The sequence below is a fragment of the Halichondria panicea genome, chromosome 17, assembly GCF_963675165.1.
Source record: "Halichondria panicea chromosome 17, odHalPani1.1, whole genome shotgun sequence".
In the NCBI taxonomy this organism is placed as follows: Eukaryota; Metazoa; Porifera; class Demospongiae; order Suberitida; family Halichondriidae; genus Halichondria; species Halichondria panicea.
The window spans coordinates 1,155,225-1,171,222 of NC_087393.1; the positions used below are offsets into that span (position 1 = coordinate 1,155,225).

At 43.1% G+C, this 15,998-nt stretch overlaps 5 protein-coding genes across 5 annotated transcripts; 2 read left to right on the plus strand and 3 right to left on the minus strand.

Annotated features, from left to right (window-relative positions):
- Nucleotides 1-1,143: 1,143 nt before the first annotated feature.
- LOC135351397 (retinoid-inducible serine carboxypeptidase-like) lies at nucleotides 1,144-4,855 on the minus strand. The gene is made up of 12 exons (XM_064550383.1): nucleotides 4,814-4,855; nucleotides 4,474-4,641; nucleotides 4,063-4,308; nucleotides 3,869-3,943; nucleotides 3,728-3,800; nucleotides 3,618-3,655; nucleotides 2,630-2,758; nucleotides 2,256-2,436; nucleotides 2,016-2,069; nucleotides 1,867-1,942; nucleotides 1,466-1,639; nucleotides 1,144-1,327 (listed from the first exon to the last, which is right to left on the minus strand). The coding sequence occupies exons 1-12, from the start codon at nucleotides 4,853-4,855 to the stop codon at nucleotides 1,240-1,242; spliced, it is 1,344 nt and encodes a 447-aa protein (XP_064406453.1). The 3' UTR covers nucleotides 1,144-1,239.
- A 1-nt stretch (nucleotide 4,856) lies between these two features.
- LOC135351176 (uncharacterized) lies at nucleotides 4,857-7,435 on the minus strand. The gene is made up of 4 exons (XM_064550125.1): nucleotides 7,188-7,435; nucleotides 5,369-6,749; nucleotides 5,210-5,265; nucleotides 4,857-5,135 (listed from the first exon to the last, which is right to left on the minus strand). The coding sequence occupies exons 1-4, from the start codon at nucleotides 7,252-7,254 to the stop codon at nucleotides 4,930-4,932; spliced, it is 1,710 nt and encodes a 569-aa protein (XP_064406195.1). The 5' UTR covers nucleotides 7,255-7,435; the 3' UTR covers nucleotides 4,857-4,929.
- A 240-nt stretch (nucleotides 7,436-7,675) lies between these two features.
- LOC135351182 (retinoid-inducible serine carboxypeptidase-like) lies at nucleotides 7,676-10,994 on the minus strand. Its single transcript, XM_064550128.1, has 11 exons — nucleotides 10,715-10,994; nucleotides 10,304-10,549; nucleotides 10,113-10,187; nucleotides 9,991-10,063; nucleotides 9,881-9,918; nucleotides 9,577-9,705; nucleotides 9,014-9,194; nucleotides 8,755-8,817; nucleotides 8,613-8,687; nucleotides 8,208-8,377; nucleotides 7,676-7,865 (listed from the first exon to the last, which is right to left on the minus strand). The coding sequence occupies exons 1-11, from the start codon at nucleotides 10,952-10,954 to the stop codon at nucleotides 7,806-7,808; spliced, it is 1,350 nt and encodes a 449-aa protein (XP_064406198.1). The 5' UTR covers nucleotides 10,955-10,994; the 3' UTR covers nucleotides 7,676-7,805.
- Nucleotides 10,995-11,034: 40 nt separating this feature from the next.
- On the plus strand, nucleotides 11,035-11,711 carry LOC135351186 (protein chibby homolog 1-like). Its single transcript, XM_064550132.1, has 2 exons — nucleotides 11,035-11,242; nucleotides 11,413-11,711. The coding sequence occupies exons 1-2, from the start codon at nucleotides 11,035-11,037 to the stop codon at nucleotides 11,607-11,609; spliced, it is 405 nt and encodes a 134-aa protein (XP_064406202.1). The 3' UTR covers nucleotides 11,610-11,711.
- Nucleotides 11,712-12,754: 1,043 nt separating this feature from the next.
- Nucleotides 12,755-15,839, plus strand: LOC135351184 (BUB3-interacting and GLEBS motif-containing protein ZNF207-like). Its single transcript, XM_064550130.1, has 7 exons — nucleotides 12,755-12,891; nucleotides 13,010-13,136; nucleotides 13,443-13,569; nucleotides 14,135-14,279; nucleotides 14,417-14,567; nucleotides 14,993-15,172; nucleotides 15,455-15,839. Exons 1-7 carry the CDS (start codon nucleotides 12,851-12,853, stop codon nucleotides 15,707-15,709), a joined length of 1,026 nt encoding a protein of 341 aa, XP_064406200.1. The 5' UTR covers nucleotides 12,755-12,850; the 3' UTR covers nucleotides 15,710-15,839.
- The last annotated feature ends 159 nt before the right edge of the window (nucleotides 15,840-15,998 follow it).

Consider the following 15,998-nt stretch of genomic DNA (forward strand, 5'->3'; position numbering starts at 1 on the left):
AATTTGGAGAGGGAAAATTGTTGCTGCAAAAGTCGTTAGGGCTGAAGCTGGGACTAGTGTTCACAACACTCTCCTATCTGAAATGGAAGCCATCAGGTATAATTTTTATACCAAAACAGCATATTTCATTGCATGCTTAGTATATAGGAGCATCAACCATATCCCAACATACTGAGTCTGCTATATAAAAACAAACTGGTCTATTAGGGTCAGCCTATCACTGTTTATGCCAGCAAATAGTGCCAGAGCAATTCTGAATGAATGGGGGACTATAGCCACTTCTCTGTTGTTTGGAGCGTCTTTGATTAGGGTAATACGACATCGCCACAAAATCGATCACCACAAGTGCTAGGGAGATATGCCTCAGGGAATATTGCGTCACGTTGTATAGAGATGTTAGTTGAGATTAGACGAGAGGATACCACCAAACCATTCGAGGACTGTTGAACAGTAAATTGGGTACCTAATGGAGACGAATCTGCAGTGAGAGAGAATACTGCATGAATGGGCTCGTACTAGCTGGGCGTGGCCGGGGGACACGCTTATACATGATTTGTACTGCTGTGTTATGCAATACTGCATCATGAATAAAATTATAAACCGTATCCAGTTATGAATATCGTTATCTTGCAATCTGCCTCCTCAGTACAAACCCTGTACATGTACATGTATTAAGCGTGTCCCCCAGCCATATGATATGTCAGAATGGGGGTCAAACCACACCCAGCTATGCTCGTACTGTACGTTTAGTCTATTCATGTCTAGCGAGCATTCATGATGTAAACATGTACTCTATTGTGTTAGATCTACATTTCTATACACAGTACGTACCGACTACGTACCTTGTAGCTGAGCTCGAGCATTGATGACAACAGTAAGAGAAAATTAAACAACAGCACAGTAGGAAAGAATTCCATCCCAGATCACCCACACGCTGATACGTACTTCTTGATCTTCTGTATAATATTTGCTGGCCACTTACTCACTCTGTTTACAAGAGCTAGCTACAGATTCACACAACTGGATGCCTTTTTATATAGCTGGCATCCCAGCTGAGCTGCAACGCTTAGACGTAACGTCATTTCATGCATGCTACCATGCATTGTCATGTCATGTTCAATTTGAAATTCCCCCTTCCTTTTTACCTTACAAATTGTGCAATCATAGACCATCACCACAAAATCCCCACAATACATGGAAGCACAGAAACACATTATATGATTTAGAGTCACAGTAATGTTATATGCAATCTATACATTGTTTGTGGTCAGCCAGTGATGACCCTCCGCAGCATGGTGAGGGCAGTGTCTCCGTTGTCAGCTGGTACCTGTAAATGCAAAGTTCTACATAATTAATACTGTGATGTTTATATACTGTGATGCTGTTACAGTACAGGAATAGAATATCAACACACACACAAACCCCTCACATCCCACCCCCACCCCCACCCCTCACACACCCTCACCATGTGTCCAGCATTGAGTATCCAATAGAAGGCGAGGTTTTTGTACGCCTGATAAAAGCCACCAGTGTGTTTCTTAGTGTGGTCAGTGTCAGGGTAGACGGGAATTTTCTTAGCAGCCTTAAAACTGCATGGGCAGTCCATCCCACTTGAGTTTGTCCATCCAAGCCACAGTGCCTGTAGTGATAAAAAGGTAATAATTATATGTAACCAGGAGTGCATGAGTATGTAACTATAGCAGGATACAATTAATTTCAGTGTTCCTTGCATCATCAGCACCTGTGTTCTAGTCCCTGGGTTTTTTCCTGTGTTTACTTTACCAATATGGGAACCAAACACATTCCTAAGTAGACTTCAAACAACTTTAATTGCTAGCTCATCATGACCCATAACAAGGGACTAACCTTGAGCACAGCAGATGAGGTCCAGCTGGCCATTGTACACAGTCACATTTACCCTGCATAGAGAGTAGCTGGTCCACTGAATGAGGGAGGGTGGCAGGCAAAATAAGTATCACACAGGTACAAGTACACCCCTCCCCACTAGCACAGACCTGTGCCGATGACATCCTTCATGAAGTCCACTTTTTGTTTCTCAAACACTTGCGCTACAGAAGTCAGTTACATTTTTTGATGAATTTGACACAGATTAATCAAAACACAAACCAACCTTCCTAAAAGTTACGTTATGAATGCATCAATTGTTACAAAATCAGGCTGGTCAAATTCAAGTGCAGGTTCCCAAAGTCAATAGAATTTAGGCTTTGATAGCGTACAATAATCGAACAACTCACATCCCCAAACCACTTTGTCCGGAATGTGGAGCTTCTGTTTGATTGGTCCGTTCATGAGTTGACTGAGTGATTGGGCATTGTACCGTTGCAGGATCCGAGGGAGGCCACGCCCACTTTGAAGGGACGTCACTTCGTCATCGTTATGACGCAGGGTGTTATAAAAGTCCACATCATCAGTCAACTGCGTGGAGGAGGTAATTGTGGATGGGTATACTAATACAGAACTGTAGTAAAGTTGGTTAAATTTCAATGACTTGATGATTTTATGAGAGCTTAGAAAGGAGCCCGTTCAGATGGTAAGTAATCTCATATTCCAAACAGGAAATTGCACTTTGTAGTGCTCAGCAATAAAATACATATTACACTTGACTCACTGCTTCAATGACATCCTCAGTCTGAGACCAGAGCTCAGTGGACCTGGCATAGTCTCCATTGTTGAACGCAGCCTCGGTCTGTTTAGAGTAGTTTTGAATACGAGCCAGCTCCACCTCATTCACCAGCGACTGTGTGTGTGTGTGTGTGTGTGTGTGTGTGTGTGTGTGTGTGTGTGTGTGTGTGTTTGAGGTTTCAAAATAAAATTATAAGAAAATAATAAATAACTTTTGGGTGGAATTGTGTCCACTGCTCATATTACTAGCTCAAACGGGATGCTCGCTTAATTTAATTTTAAATTATATTGACATCTGATGCTAATTAAGTGTATTTACGACAAGGATTTACTAGAAACAAACAAAAAACAAACAAAAAAATTAGACAGCACAAAACTATACAGGTATAGAAAAAGCAAACAGATGCTCGGCCTTGAGAGCCGAGAATGATGGGTTAAAGAGTCTTTAACGGTGCACCAACCCTCCCCATTCATCTGTTGCAATTGCATTCAGAACTAAATAAGCTATTCACTTGGGGCCATGCTGATTGTAAGCTATATTCACATTTGAGGTAATGCTGACATAAAGTATAGAACTTATCTTAGACTTGATATTGGCTGCTGTAATACTTCTAAATCTGACCGACTTATCTTATATAAGGCTGTATTGTATCTGATAATGGGGATGGGTCTATGTGGTTTTTCTAGGTGGCAAGCACAAAACAACTATTAACCTCTAATTTTGGTTCTTAGAATTAGCATTAGGCATTAGTCAAATAAAAATAAATAGAGATGGTAGTGTGTGTGTGTGTGTGTGTGTGTGTGTGTGTGTGTGTGTGTGTGTGTGCGTGTGCGTGTGTGTGTGTGTGTGTGTGTGTGCGTGTGTGTGGGTGGGGGGTGGGGGATTATGAGACGCTATATACACTTCGGCCAGACTGGTACAGTGTGTATTGCAGTACTCACACAGGAACTATCACTGAAAAATCAGAACTAACCGTTGCAAAAAGATACGGGCCCCACATGTTGACGTAATCTATGCAGAGGGTAAGCAAAGAGCACATGAACCACTGGGAAAGGCATAGCAACAGTGGCCTGGGGCACTCACCAATAGCAGAGATCCAGCTGTCCCCAAGACCCACACCTTTGAAGACTACTGAGACATTCCCTGCATTGATGGCCTACAAAGAATCATTACAATACTAGAATCATTACAAGCTACTACAATCGTTAGGAAAGTTAAACTGACCTCTTGAAGCACTTCAGCAAAAGCAGTTGTCATCTTTCCACCGTACGACTCACAGAATATATAGAATGGCATTTTCTGCGTGACCACAGGTCATGAGAATATGAAACACTCAAGCTACATCCTCACACATGCTATATTAATTATGTAGAAAATCACTAATGAAAAAAACAGTGTTCACATTACATAATTGGTACCTGAAAAACAGAGTGTGTTTTAAGAAAGGCACTGAAGAGTGAGAGGAGATCCTTAGCAATCTCTGCAACGTCGGTGGTATATGCTGAGTCATCATCGACGTAGCTATATCCGGTGCCAACAGGGTTATCGATAAACAGAATATTAGTCGCCTGAGTCCAAGTGGTGTTTCTAGGCTTGAGGTTTATATCCAGCGGTCCAATCTCCATGAAGTTCCCGAAACCAGTCGATGAGCTTCCTGGTCCACCCTAGAGGAAGGAACAAACAAGACGTGTTATTGCAGCTACATGTAGTGACATTGAGAATTACCCTATTATGATTATATAGGTATCAATAGCGATGTAATGAAAGTTGCATTCTGTACGTAAACATATTTTAATTGTAAAGGACTGGACTACAACAGAGGTACGTACCTGCAACCATAAGACGAGAGGAACTTGTTCCCTGTTCTTGCACCCATAGAGCCACCAGAACATGTGTGCAGATGTCCTCACACCCACAAAGCCCCAATCCTTGTCTGGGATGACTGGAGCTGTCGACTGGACGCTGCAAACGAGCAGCAGAAGGCAGTACACACAGATCTAGACTGTGTGAATTTCTACAGGATGAATTAGACCACTAGCCAGCTATAGATCTAGTGGTAATTCATCCTGATGTACTGGCCTACCCGCTTCTACACCGGTAGGCCTCTGGCTCTAGCTCTAGCATAAGTGTACAGCTAGCTAGCCGGCTAAAGGTACTAGGCCTGTGTACAGCTTTGTTTATTGATAATCGAAAAACGACCTGCACACACATATACACATAAAGAAAAAATTTATATTGAAAATGCACATGCACACAAATAAATAAGAAATTCTATTATGCTGGTTTCACGAGGTACAGACATCATTGTCAGGTGTAAGACTCCTGTGTCCTAATGAAGAAGTGGATGTCCCACGAGGATGATGAAGATCATTGTTTACAAGAGTTTGTTGTCTGCAGGACAACTCTGGTGCTGACCCTTGGACGACAGTAGAGTGATTTACCGCTGAACTCGACTCAGAGAGCGAGCGATGTAGGTCTGTCATTTTATTGCCTGTGGGGCAGTAAAAATAATTCATTATAAACCATCACAGCTATAACCAATTACATCTAGTGAATTCATTTTACCTTGGTTTTCACTCCTCTGAGTCGCCTGTGCTATAAGCGGACGTTGGCTAAGAGCCCTAGAAATAGTTTAAGTATACAATTAGTATACACATCTGATCAAATGTGCATGAAATTAACAGAGATGTGAATGCTATAGACTGTACATGTATCATGGCTTACTTATTTCTAGACTTCACCCAATAGCACAAGCACAAGCAAACTGCAATGAAGACGACAGTCATGACAATACATGTAGGTAAACCCAATCCAATTAAAAGGCCAAGGATGAGTTGTTGTTGACGAGGATCGATCGAATCACCCGGTGGAGAAGACGTCTCATTGGTCGGCTTTTCTTGAGGGATAGTTGATTCTGGACATAAGAAGTCAGGATTCAACTCGAATGTGGCCAGAAGATATGTTTGGTTGCTACTGAATTGCTGTGAGTGGCAAGCAAGGTCTTGGACGACAGAAACAGTTGAATTACTGAACAGTAACACATGACCATCAATCAGCTGGTGATTGATTTGCGCATCGTCAGCGAGAATGATTGTTTGGTTGTCCAGAAGGTTTGTGAGTGCAATGCTACCGTCTCTCGAAGTACCGATAAAATACGTGGCATCTTCAATCGTTGCACAGTCACCGACGTATCTCTCCGACAAGTTCAATGGATGAGGGATCACATGATCTAACAGTCCGGGCGATACCAGCGCTAAAGTTTCACTTCGTTGCTCAATATAAACACCTTGAGGGCAGTGAAACCTTGTTTGAGTTCGCTTAAAGCCGACTCTCATTCCCCCACGATATATCACGCTGATGTTGATTAGATTGTTGTCTGAGCAATACACTAGCAGATTATTTAAGTTTCTCGATTGCCTCACGTCCGTCACATTGTTTCCAAAGCATACACTCCTGTTGGTGTCAGCATAAAAATGTTCAGCCGATGAGAATGAATTACCATAACCGGGTAGAACAGTGAATAAGACGTCATCGTCAAACCAGATCACATGACTGTCACTAACTAAATCAACACTAGAGAAGAATATCGGAGAGAGGCCAGTAGAGTACGATTGATACGGGGTGTCAATATTGTCGTTCAGCAGCGATAGGGACGACTGGTTCAAATCCTCAAAGTCGATGTGAACTTTGAACAACCATAAATCTACTTTAAAATGAGCAAGTGGAGTGAAGCGAACACACGATACCACACGTCCATCGTCTGATGGGCTTTTTGCGATAGAGGTGAAGCTACAGTTGACCTCTTCTTGCGGGCCAAGTATGAACTGGTCTATTAGGGTCAGCCTATCACTGTTTATGCCAGCAAATAGTGCCAGAGCAATTCCGGCTGAATGGGGGACTATAGCCACTTCTCTGTTGTTTGGAGCGTTTTTGATTAGGGTAACACGACATCGCCACAATCGATCACCACAAGTGCTAGGGAGATATACCCCAGGGAATATTGCGTCACGTTGTATAGAGATGTTAGTTGAGATTAGACGAGCGGATACCACCAAATCATTTGAGGACTGTTGAACAGTAAATTGGGTACCTAATAGAGACGAACCTGCAGTGAGAGAGAATACTGCATGAATGGGCTCGTACCAGCTGGGCGTGGCCCGGCCTCTGTTCTGACGGATGGCCGGGGGACACACTTATAGAGGATTTGTACTGCTTTGTGCAATACTGCTCTCTGTATTAAGCGTCATGAATAAAATTATAAACTGGCTATGAATATTGTTATTTTAGAATACTGCAATCTGATTGGGTTACACTCCTCAGTGCAGCAGTACAAATGTTATATAAGCGTGTCCCCCGGCCACCTGTCAGAACGGGAGCAGGGCCATGCCCAGCTAGGCTCGTACTGTACGTCTGATAATTACATGTACGTAGATCTAGTCTCTTCAAGTTCTATTTATGATCTACATGATGTACACGTACGTACACGTACTGTACTGTGGTTGAATCTAATTTCTATACACTAGTACATGCAGTAAGTACGTACCTTGTTGAGTTTGAGCATTGACCACAGCAGTAACAGAAAACAACAACACAGTAGGAAAGAGTTCCATGACAGATTACCCACACGCTGATACGTACTTCTGTATAATTTGCTGGCCACTGCACTCACTATAGCTAGCTATACGGTACTTGCTTTATTATAATTATTATAGCCCAGCCATAGATATAATACTATAAATTACAGCTGAGTAGCCTCGATCTCCAATCAGATTGCAGTATCTCAAGGGGATTGATCACACCCACTCAACTGTACCACGTGTGAATTTTGCACACGTGAGAGGCGAGGCCAACACCCACTTTAATAAATGATATTCATCGCTATTGGTTAGCACCCACATAGAATGAATTATGATTTCATGATACTATTGCGTAACAGGCCAGAACAAAACTCAATTAACTGTGGATAGGCTTGATTCCCGACCTCCTTCAAGGAGGGCGGCGGCGCTCGACTACAACTTTCCCATGTACAGCTTTTACATATTGCACAATCATCATTATCACTATAATTATCAGAGTTCATTAGCCACAAAAACATGGAAACACAGAAATTCTTGAATGATTTAGAGTCTTGTTATTATGAATCTATACAATGTTTGTGTAGTCAGCCAGAGATGACCCTCTGCAGCATGGTGAGGGCAGTGTCCCCGTTGTCAGCTGGTACCTGCAAGGAGAGACATTTGTAAAGTTCGACATAATTTATAGAATACCGTATAGTAAACTTTCGCAGAATGACCGGATTTAATTTTATGGAATATCAGCCTTTTTTTATTAAATTTGTGGTGATAAAATTAATTAATGTTTGCGGTACGTGCTGAATCAGCGAAAACCGCAAACACCCTTGAAATACACCCGGTTACGGTACATAGATTGTAGTTACAGGAATGGAATATCAACACACAGACAGACATTACACACAAACCCCTCACACCCACACACCTCACACATAAACCCCCACCCCTCACGCACCTCACACATAAACCCCCCACCCCTTACACACCCTCACCATGTGTCCAGCATTGAGTATCCAATAGAAGGCGAGGTTTTTGTACGCCTGATAAAAGCCACCAGTGTGTTTCTTAGTGTGGTCAGTGTCAGGGTAGACGGGAATTTTCTTAGCAGCCTTAAAACTGGGCAATCCAGTCCACTTGAGTTTGTCCATCCAAGCCACAGTGCCTGTAGTGATAAAAAGGTAATAATTATATGTAACCAGGAGTGCATGAGTATGTAACTATAGCAGGATAAAATTATCCCAATTAATTTGAGTGCTCCTTGCATCATCAGCACCTGTGTTCTAGTCCCTGGGTTTTTTCTTGTGTTTACCAATATGGGAACCAAACACATTCCTAAGTAGACTTCAAACAACTTTAATTGCTAACTCATCATGACCATGCAATAACCAGGGACTTACCTTGAGTACAGCAGATGAGGTCCAGCTGGCCATTGTACACAGTCACATTTACCCCCATAGAGAGTAGCTTGTCCACTGTATGAGGGAGGGTGGCGGGCATAATAAGTATCACACAAGTACACCCCTCCCCACTAACACAGACCTGTGCCGATGACATCCTTCATAAAGTCCACTCCTTGTTTCTCAAACACTTTCCCAGCTTGCGCTACAGAAGTCAATTACCTTTTGAATTTGACACAGATTAATCAAAAGACAAACCAACCTTCCTAAAAAATACGTTATGAATGTATCAATTATTACAAAATCAGGCTGGTCAAATTCAATTTCAAGTGCAGGTTCTCAAAGTTAGTTATTACCAATAGAATTAGGCTTCGATAACGTACAATAATTGAGCAACTCACATCCCCAAACCACTTTGTCCGGAATGTGGAGCTTCTGTTTGATTGGTCCATTCATGAGTTGACTGAGTGATTGGGCATTGTACCGTTGCAGGATACGAGGGAGGCCACGCCCACTTTGAAGGGACGTCACTTCGTCATCGTTATGACGCAGGATGTTATAGAAGTCCACATCATCAGTCAACTGCGTGGAGGGGGAGGTAATTGTGGATGGGCAGGGTGTCATACAGGATTTTAAAGTAGAGGGGAGAAATAAGAAAAGTAACCAGAACATTTTGCTAAAAAAAAGGTCAACTGTTATTTTGATACCCTGTTAGTATGTAAAATTGCCAGCTGTAGACACTCAGTCATACAACTAGTACATGAATGCACATTTTAGGGGGGGGATATCCCCCTTCCCCCCCTGTACGACACCCTGATGGGTATACAGTAAAAGTTGGTTGAATTTCAATGGCTTGATGATTTTATGAGAGCTTAGAAAGGAGCCCGTTCAGATGGTAAGTAATCTCATATTCCAAACAGGAAATTGCACTTTGTAGTGCCCAGCAATATTACACTCGACTCACTGCTTCAATGACATCCTCAGTCTGAGACCAGAGCTCAGTGGACCTGGCATAGTCTCCATTGTTGAACGCAGCCTCGGTCTGTTTAGAGTAGTTTTGAATGCGAGCCAGCTCCACCTCGTTCACCAGCGACTGTGTGTGTGCGTGTGTGTGTGTGTGTGTGTGTGCGTGTGTGTGTGTGTGTGTGTGTGCGTGTGTGTGGGTGGGGGGTGGGGGATTATGAGACGCTATATACACTTCGGCCAGACTGGTACAGTGTGTATTGCAGTACTCACACAGGAACTATCACTGAAAAATCAGAACTAACCGTTGCAAAAAGATACGGGCCCCACATGTTGACGTAATCTATGCAGAGGGTAAGCAAAGAGCACATGAACCACTGGGAAAGGCATAGCAACAGTGGCCTGGGGCACTCACCAATAGCAGAGATCCAGCTGTCCCCAAGACCCACACCTTTGAAGACTACTGAGACATTCCCTGCATTGATGGCCTACAAAGAATCATTACAATACTAGAATCGTTAGGAAAGTTAAACTGACCTCTTGAAGCACTTCAGCAAAAGCAGCTGTCATCTTTCCACCGTACGACTCACAGAATATGTAGAATGGCATTTTCTGCGTGAACACATGTCATGAGAAATATAAAACACTCAAGCTACATCCTCACACATGCTATAATAATGTAGAAAATCACTAATGAAAAAACAGTGTTCACAATACATAATTGGTACCTGAAAAACAGAGTGTGTTTTAAGAAAGGCACTGAAGAGTGAGAGGAGATCCTTAGCAATCTCTGCAACGTCGGTGGTATATGCTGAGTCATCATCGACGTAGCTATATCCGGTGCCAACAGGGTTATCGATAAACAGAATATTAGCCGCCTGAGTCCAAGTGGTGTTTCTAGGTTTGAGGTTAATATCCAGCGGTCCAATCTCCATGAAGTTCCCAAAACCAGTCGATGAGCCTCCTGGTCCACCCTAGAGGAAGGAACAAACAAGACGTGTTATTGCAGCTACATGTAGTGACATTGAGAATTCCCCAATTACGATTATATAGGTACCAATAGCAATGTAATGAAGGTTGCATTCTGTACGTAAACATATTTTAATTGTAAAGGACTGGACTACAACAGAGGTACGTACCTGCAACCACAAGACGAGAGGAACTTGTTCCCTGTTCTTGGTGCTGTCCGTGCACCCATAGAGCCACCAGAACATGTGTGCAGATGTCCTCACATCTACAAAGCCCCAATCCTCGTCTGGGATGACTGGAGCTTTCGACTGGACGCTGCAAACGAGCAGCAGAAGGCTTAACCCAAATACTGCAACTGGAGATGCCATTTTCTTGCTGATTTGGAAAAACAACGTGAGCCACACCCACATTTTTTATTTGATGGGCGTGTCTCTACTAGTTTACATGGAAACTAGGTTCTCTTTCACACAAGTTTTTCACCTACAAAGAGATGCCATTATTCTCTCGGTCCTCATTCAGAACTCCCAAGAAGCCACCCAGGAGAAAGGCTGACTCCCTGCCCAATATCTCTGCTCTGGATGACTCGTTCAATTTCACCTCCGATAGCATGGTCAGCATGACCTCGGGTGCTGTACCCGCAGTCTCTATGAAGCTGGGGGACCAGGAGATCTTCTTTGAGAAAGGAGAGTGGGTCTCAAGTGAGTGTCAACGTATAAAGCAGCTATAATATTATTTGCTTGTTCCCTCATATAAGAAGCTTTACATATACACTCCACATGAACGACAACTTTGTTGTTTTACCCTATCATCCGAATAACTTTCAGCCTGATTAAATATTCTATGCCTCCCCCCCCCCCCTTTATCCCAGGTGGTGGAGGCAAAGGTCCTGGTTCAAGGGACTTTGTTCGGCTGCAGAAACAGAATGTGCAGCTGAGTGAAGAGAACAACCTGCTTAAGTACAAGGTGGAACTGTTGTTGGACATGTTAGCAGCTAGTAATGCTGACTTCCTGGTCATGCAGAAAGAGGTCGAAGCACTCAAGAAATCACAAACTAAAAAGAGGTAGCTATAATAATAGAACTCATAAATTATTTTTAATTTCCAATTTACACATTTTAATCCACTACACACATACACGCAGTTTATTATTCTCATGGTCATTTACCAGGCATCCTGAAACTAGTGTAAGCAGGAGTACATTAAGATTCTTAATGTACTCCTGGTGTGAGCCACCATTGCTGGGGAAGTCCCTCGAGCAGAGCATGGGTATGGTGGTTGGTTACAGCTACATGTAATTAGGAACCTCAATAGGCAATGTCTCTTCAAATAATAGTCGCCCCAGTAAACATTCATTGTGTAGTGTTTCTTCTGTATTAAATGATAATTATTCATAGTTCCAGTAAGACCAACCTTGGGGCCGGCCAAGGACTGCACCACAATAACTTGCTCTGTGATCTTTAGAAATCCAGTAACTGTACATGTTGAAAAATGGACAAGTACATACACCCAAGTACATCCATAATTATTAGTACCAATTTGGGTAGAATTTTCTCAAAGTGTTGAATGTCTACTTGGGAGGCTCCTTCATCCTGTACAGATAGTGAGTAATTTAGTAAACTAGCTGCAACTTTATACTCTTAAGCCTCACCTTAGCTTGTTGAGATGACCTATGTGCTGCTTCTGTATAAATAATAACACAAATTGATTACCTAAGGAGGGTATAAAATGAACAGGCTCTCCTACGTCAGATGTCCTACATAGCTCAACTGAGGCTAATATCTATAATGGCCGGCTAAAACAATACTTGTAGCTGGTATACATGTATATAAATCTACAAGGTCTTCACAAACTGGCAAGTTGTGACATGACACACACATATGTAACAGTATTAACGTACGTGTACCTGTGATGAACAGGTGGAGCAGGTCTGCCGTCAGCTTTATTGCGTCATTGTTAACTGTATGTATTTTTATCATGAGTGTATGCATGAATCGTGAGTACATAAAATTATACTCGTACTTTTTGTCTTCTTGTCGCTGAAGTTGGTCTTGAGCAGTTCTACCACAGTCTCCTGCAATCATTCAGTCATACACACATGTAACACAGCACCTGCAATACCTACCAGCTTGAGTGGGTTGTCAGTATCCATATGCAAAGCTAAAAAAGTGCAATAGATCCAGTGCAGTGGTGGGGTGGCTCTTTTTAGAAGAGCAAATAATTTTATGACACTTTATGACGCTCAAGGTACTTTCCATGTGTTTAGAGAGAGAAGTGTCAGAGGCTCTGCTGTGTTGAGGCCAGATAGTTATGGGGAGAAAAAAGAAGAGGCCTATGAAGCCATGGTGCTGGTGAGATTGACTGACTGTCAGAAATATTGTGTGCTGAAAAATAGCTACTAGCTAGGCCATTGAATGACACAGTGAATCTGACACATTGCTTACATTGTATTGTATATACTGGATGTAGGTATTGTAACAGAGAGTTTGAAGACGACAAGGTTCTCATTTTCCATCAAAAAGCTAAGCACTTCAAATGTCACATTTGTCACAAGAAACTCTTCTCAGCTCCCGGGCTGGCAATCCACTGCTCACAGGTACGTCTAAAGTGTACATAATAACATTTATGTCTGGGGGGTGGTGGGGGGTGTTGTGCCTTTCACAGACTCGGTCTTCGATGTTTGTAGGTTTTGTATATTTATACAGAAGATTCGATGTATAATTATGTACATGTACAGCGTATACGTGTGGATAGATGTACGAGTGCATGTATGAAGGTCCAATAGCGTTACTCTCTTGAGAGTTTCCCTGTGTCTATGGATACACGACATTCGGGGCACTCGAGCTACAAAGAAGAAGCGATATGATAAATGTTGTACTCTTATACTGTCCCTCCTCTACAGGTACACAAGGAGACGGTGTCTCGTGTGCCCAACGCAGTCCCGGGGCGGGAGAGCATTGAGGCGGAGATATTCGGGATGGAGGGCGTCCCAGAGGGTGACATCATGGCCAGGGAGCTAGCTAGAAATGGTGAGTGTGGGGGGTAGGTAAGGGGGGTCCCCATTTTAACAACTTCGGTTCTTGGCCGCCCTCGATAGACAGTCTGTATGTAAATCTACCCTGTAGTGTACGATTAATTCTATAATAGTAATAATTATACCTGTTTTGCTGAGTATGGATAGAGTGCTTCAATTACTGTAGAGTTGTGTCTGTGTGTATACGTGTGATTAAGCTCAGTCAAGGTAGGCATGTCATGTGTTGCTACGGACACACACTTTGTAAAACTGAGCTATAGTGTTACATAATCTCACCTGCTTCTCAATTGAGTGGATAAAGTCACCATATTCCAAAGGTCAGAGGTTATCTAGTGTGCTGTATTTTATCGCTGAGGCTATAGACGATATACTTTTGGTTCAATTTCTTATTGCAGAAGTTGGTACTGAAATACATTTCATGACTGTATAAAATAGTGAGTCGTAAGGTCCTTATTCTTGCATCCTACAACCTGTATGTCGTACATGTACATGTGTTGATAAATAGGATTGATCAGATTTTGCGAAATGGGATTGTTATTTTTTTCGTTTTTTCTCCATAGGGAAGTTTGAGGAGCCCCAAAACAAGAAGCCTCGAATGGATATGATGGGTGGAGCTCCAATGATGTCATATCCTGTCATGCCTGGGATGCCCCCACCCATGATGATGCCAGGGGCACCCCCTCCTATGATGATGATGCAACATGGGTGAGCTAGTAAAAGGTTTCTTGTCTATACCTGCACATGCTTTAATTTGTGTGTGTGTGTGTTGACATACAAAAATTGTGTATTCGGTGTATTCGTTTTGCTACCCCCCGGTATTTTTATCTGCTATCCCCCTACAGAATGCACCCCGGTAATATGCCCCCTGGTGGAATGCACCCCGGTAATATGCCCCCCGGTGGAATGCACCCCGGTAATATGCCCCCCGGTGGAATGCCCCCTGGTGGTATGCCCCCTCCTCCACAAGCTCCACTTTTCCCAAGTGCTTCACAAGTAATTGTCTGTGTTGTAAAATGTACCGATGTACGTGTACGTGTGTGTGTGTGTGTGTGTGTGTGTGTGTGTGTGTGTGTGTGTGTGTGTGTGTGTGTGTGTGTGTGTGTGTGTGTGTGTGTGTGTGTGTGTGTGTGTGTGTGTGTGTGTGTGTGTGTGTGTGTGTGTGTGTGTGTGTGTGTGTGTGTGTGTGTGTGTGTGTGTGTGTGTGTGTGTGTGTGTGTGTGTGTGTGTGTGTGTGTGTGTGTGTGTGTGTGTGTGTGTGTGTGTGTGTGTGTGTGTGTGTGTGTGTGTGTGTGTGTGTGTGTGTGTGTGCGTGCGTGTGTTAGTAATCAACTTATTATGCGATATCCTGTAACAGTACTAACAGCTGCACTGCAGTGTGTATGATACATATCACCATAATCGTCTTCTCCCTCTTCCAGCCTCCCAGCAGTGGACCGTCAATGCCTCCTCTCCCCTCTCACTCAGGGCCGGGACCATCACGCCCACCCCCCGAGACCTCTCTCCCCTCACTGCCCCCTGTTCCCACTCAGCCAGCAGCCAAGGTTCCTTCTGTCGGCCCTAACTGTGTCCTCATACACCCAGAAGATGACATCTCATTGGTAAGGTGGTGTGGGGAAAGAATCACTGTACCCTACAATGTGCTTCTAGCTGTACTTTTGTACTTTGAACGAAATTCAATTATATTGCATTCTGTGGCTTTGCTAACTTCCGCCTGATAATGTGTTTTAGCTTTGGGTCCAAATTTGACAGGCCATTGCCCATACGTTTACTGTACTGTTTCTAGTACAGTACCATTTCTTCGTCATCTATAATTGTAACTTATCGGAGTAGTACTGTACTGGCCTCTACATGTAGTAAAAAGTATGTTGTTCCATTCTCAGGAGGAGATCAGAAGTCGTCTGTCCAAGTACAGATCAGCCAAGAGTGGCTCCGCCCAGTTACAACCCCCACAGCCAACGCCTCCCCCTATGGTGCAGGCACCACCTATGATGAGGCCTCCCCAACCCCTCGGCCCTGGTCATGTGATCCGTCCTGGCATGCCTCCCCCTCAAATGATGGGGGCTCCCCCTATGCACCACCACCCTACGCACATGAGTCAACCTCCTCGGTTTGGACTGCTAACGCCCCCACAGTGACTGAATATTATATGTAGCTGTATATTTATGTAATGAACTGTCAATGTTATCCTTCTTCTTTGTACACTTATACGTGTCCTGTATTATTGTATTGGACTGATTTTTCTAATTCGATATAATTATTCTTGAATGCAATGAAAGTGGGTTATAATACTTATGTCAATGAACACAGGCCGCTTTCCTGGATCTGAGCATATAATTATATTGCTCATGTCTCCTGATACAAAGAATCTCATTAACGTACGCGTGTACCATGCACATATAATTATAATTATGCATGCATAAATAA

Excerpts from the sequence above, each read along its gene's own strand:
- LOC135351397 (XM_064550383.1), bottom strand. The coding sequence starts at position 4,855 with ATGTGTGTGCAGGTCGTTTTTCGATTATCAATAAACAAAGCT. Across the intron at positions 2,759-3,617 it reads GCCCGTATCTTTTTGCAACG|TCGCTGGTGAATGAGGTGGA; the intron begins GTTAGTTCTGAT and ends ACACACACACAG. Across the intron at positions 2,070-2,255 it reads GGACAAAGTGGTTTGGGGAT|CGCAAGTGTTTGAGAAACAA; the intron begins GTGAGTTGTTCG and ends TGACTTCTGTAG.
- LOC135351176 (XM_064550125.1), bottom strand. The coding sequence starts at position 7,254 with ATGGAACTCTTTCCTACTGTGTTGTTGTTTTCTGTTACTGCTGTGGTC. Across the intron at positions 5,266-5,368 it reads TGGGTGAAGTCTAGAAATAA|GGCTCTTAGCCAACGTCCGC; the intron begins GTAAGCCATGAT and ends AACTATTTCTAG. Across the intron at positions 5,136-5,209 it reads TCAGAGGAGTGAAAACCAAG|GCAATAAAATGACAGACCTA; the intron begins GTAAAATGAATT and ends ACTGCCCCACAG.
- LOC135351182 (XM_064550128.1), bottom strand. The coding sequence starts at position 10,954 with ATGTGGGTGTGGCTCACGTTGTTTTTCCAAATCAGCAAGAAAATGGCA. Across the intron at positions 9,195-9,576 it reads CTGAGGATGTCATTGAAGCA|TTGACTGATGATGTGGACTT; the intron begins GTGAGTCGAGTG and ends CCCTCCACGCAG. Across the intron at positions 7,866-8,207 it reads TACTCAATGCTGGACACATG|GTACCAGCTGACAACGGGGA; the intron begins GTGAGGGTGTGT and ends CTCTCCTTGCAG.
- LOC135351186 (XM_064550132.1), top strand. The coding sequence starts at position 11,035 with ATGCCATTATTCTCTCGGTCCTCATTCAGAACTCCCAAGAAGCCACCC. Across the intron at positions 11,243-11,412 it reads GAAAGGAGAGTGGGTCTCAA|GTGGTGGAGGCAAAGGTCCT; the intron begins GTGAGTGTCAAC and ends CCTTTATCCCAG.
- LOC135351184 (XM_064550130.1), top strand. The coding sequence starts at position 12,851 with ATGGGGAGAAAAAAGAAGAGGCCTATGAAGCCATGGTGCTG. Across the intron at positions 12,892-13,009 it reads CCTATGAAGCCATGGTGCTG|GTATTGTAACAGAGAGTTTG; the intron begins GTGAGATTGACT and ends TACTGGATGTAG. Across the intron at positions 13,570-14,134 it reads CAGGGAGCTAGCTAGAAATG|GGAAGTTTGAGGAGCCCCAA; the intron begins GTGAGTGTGGGG and ends TTTTCTCCATAG.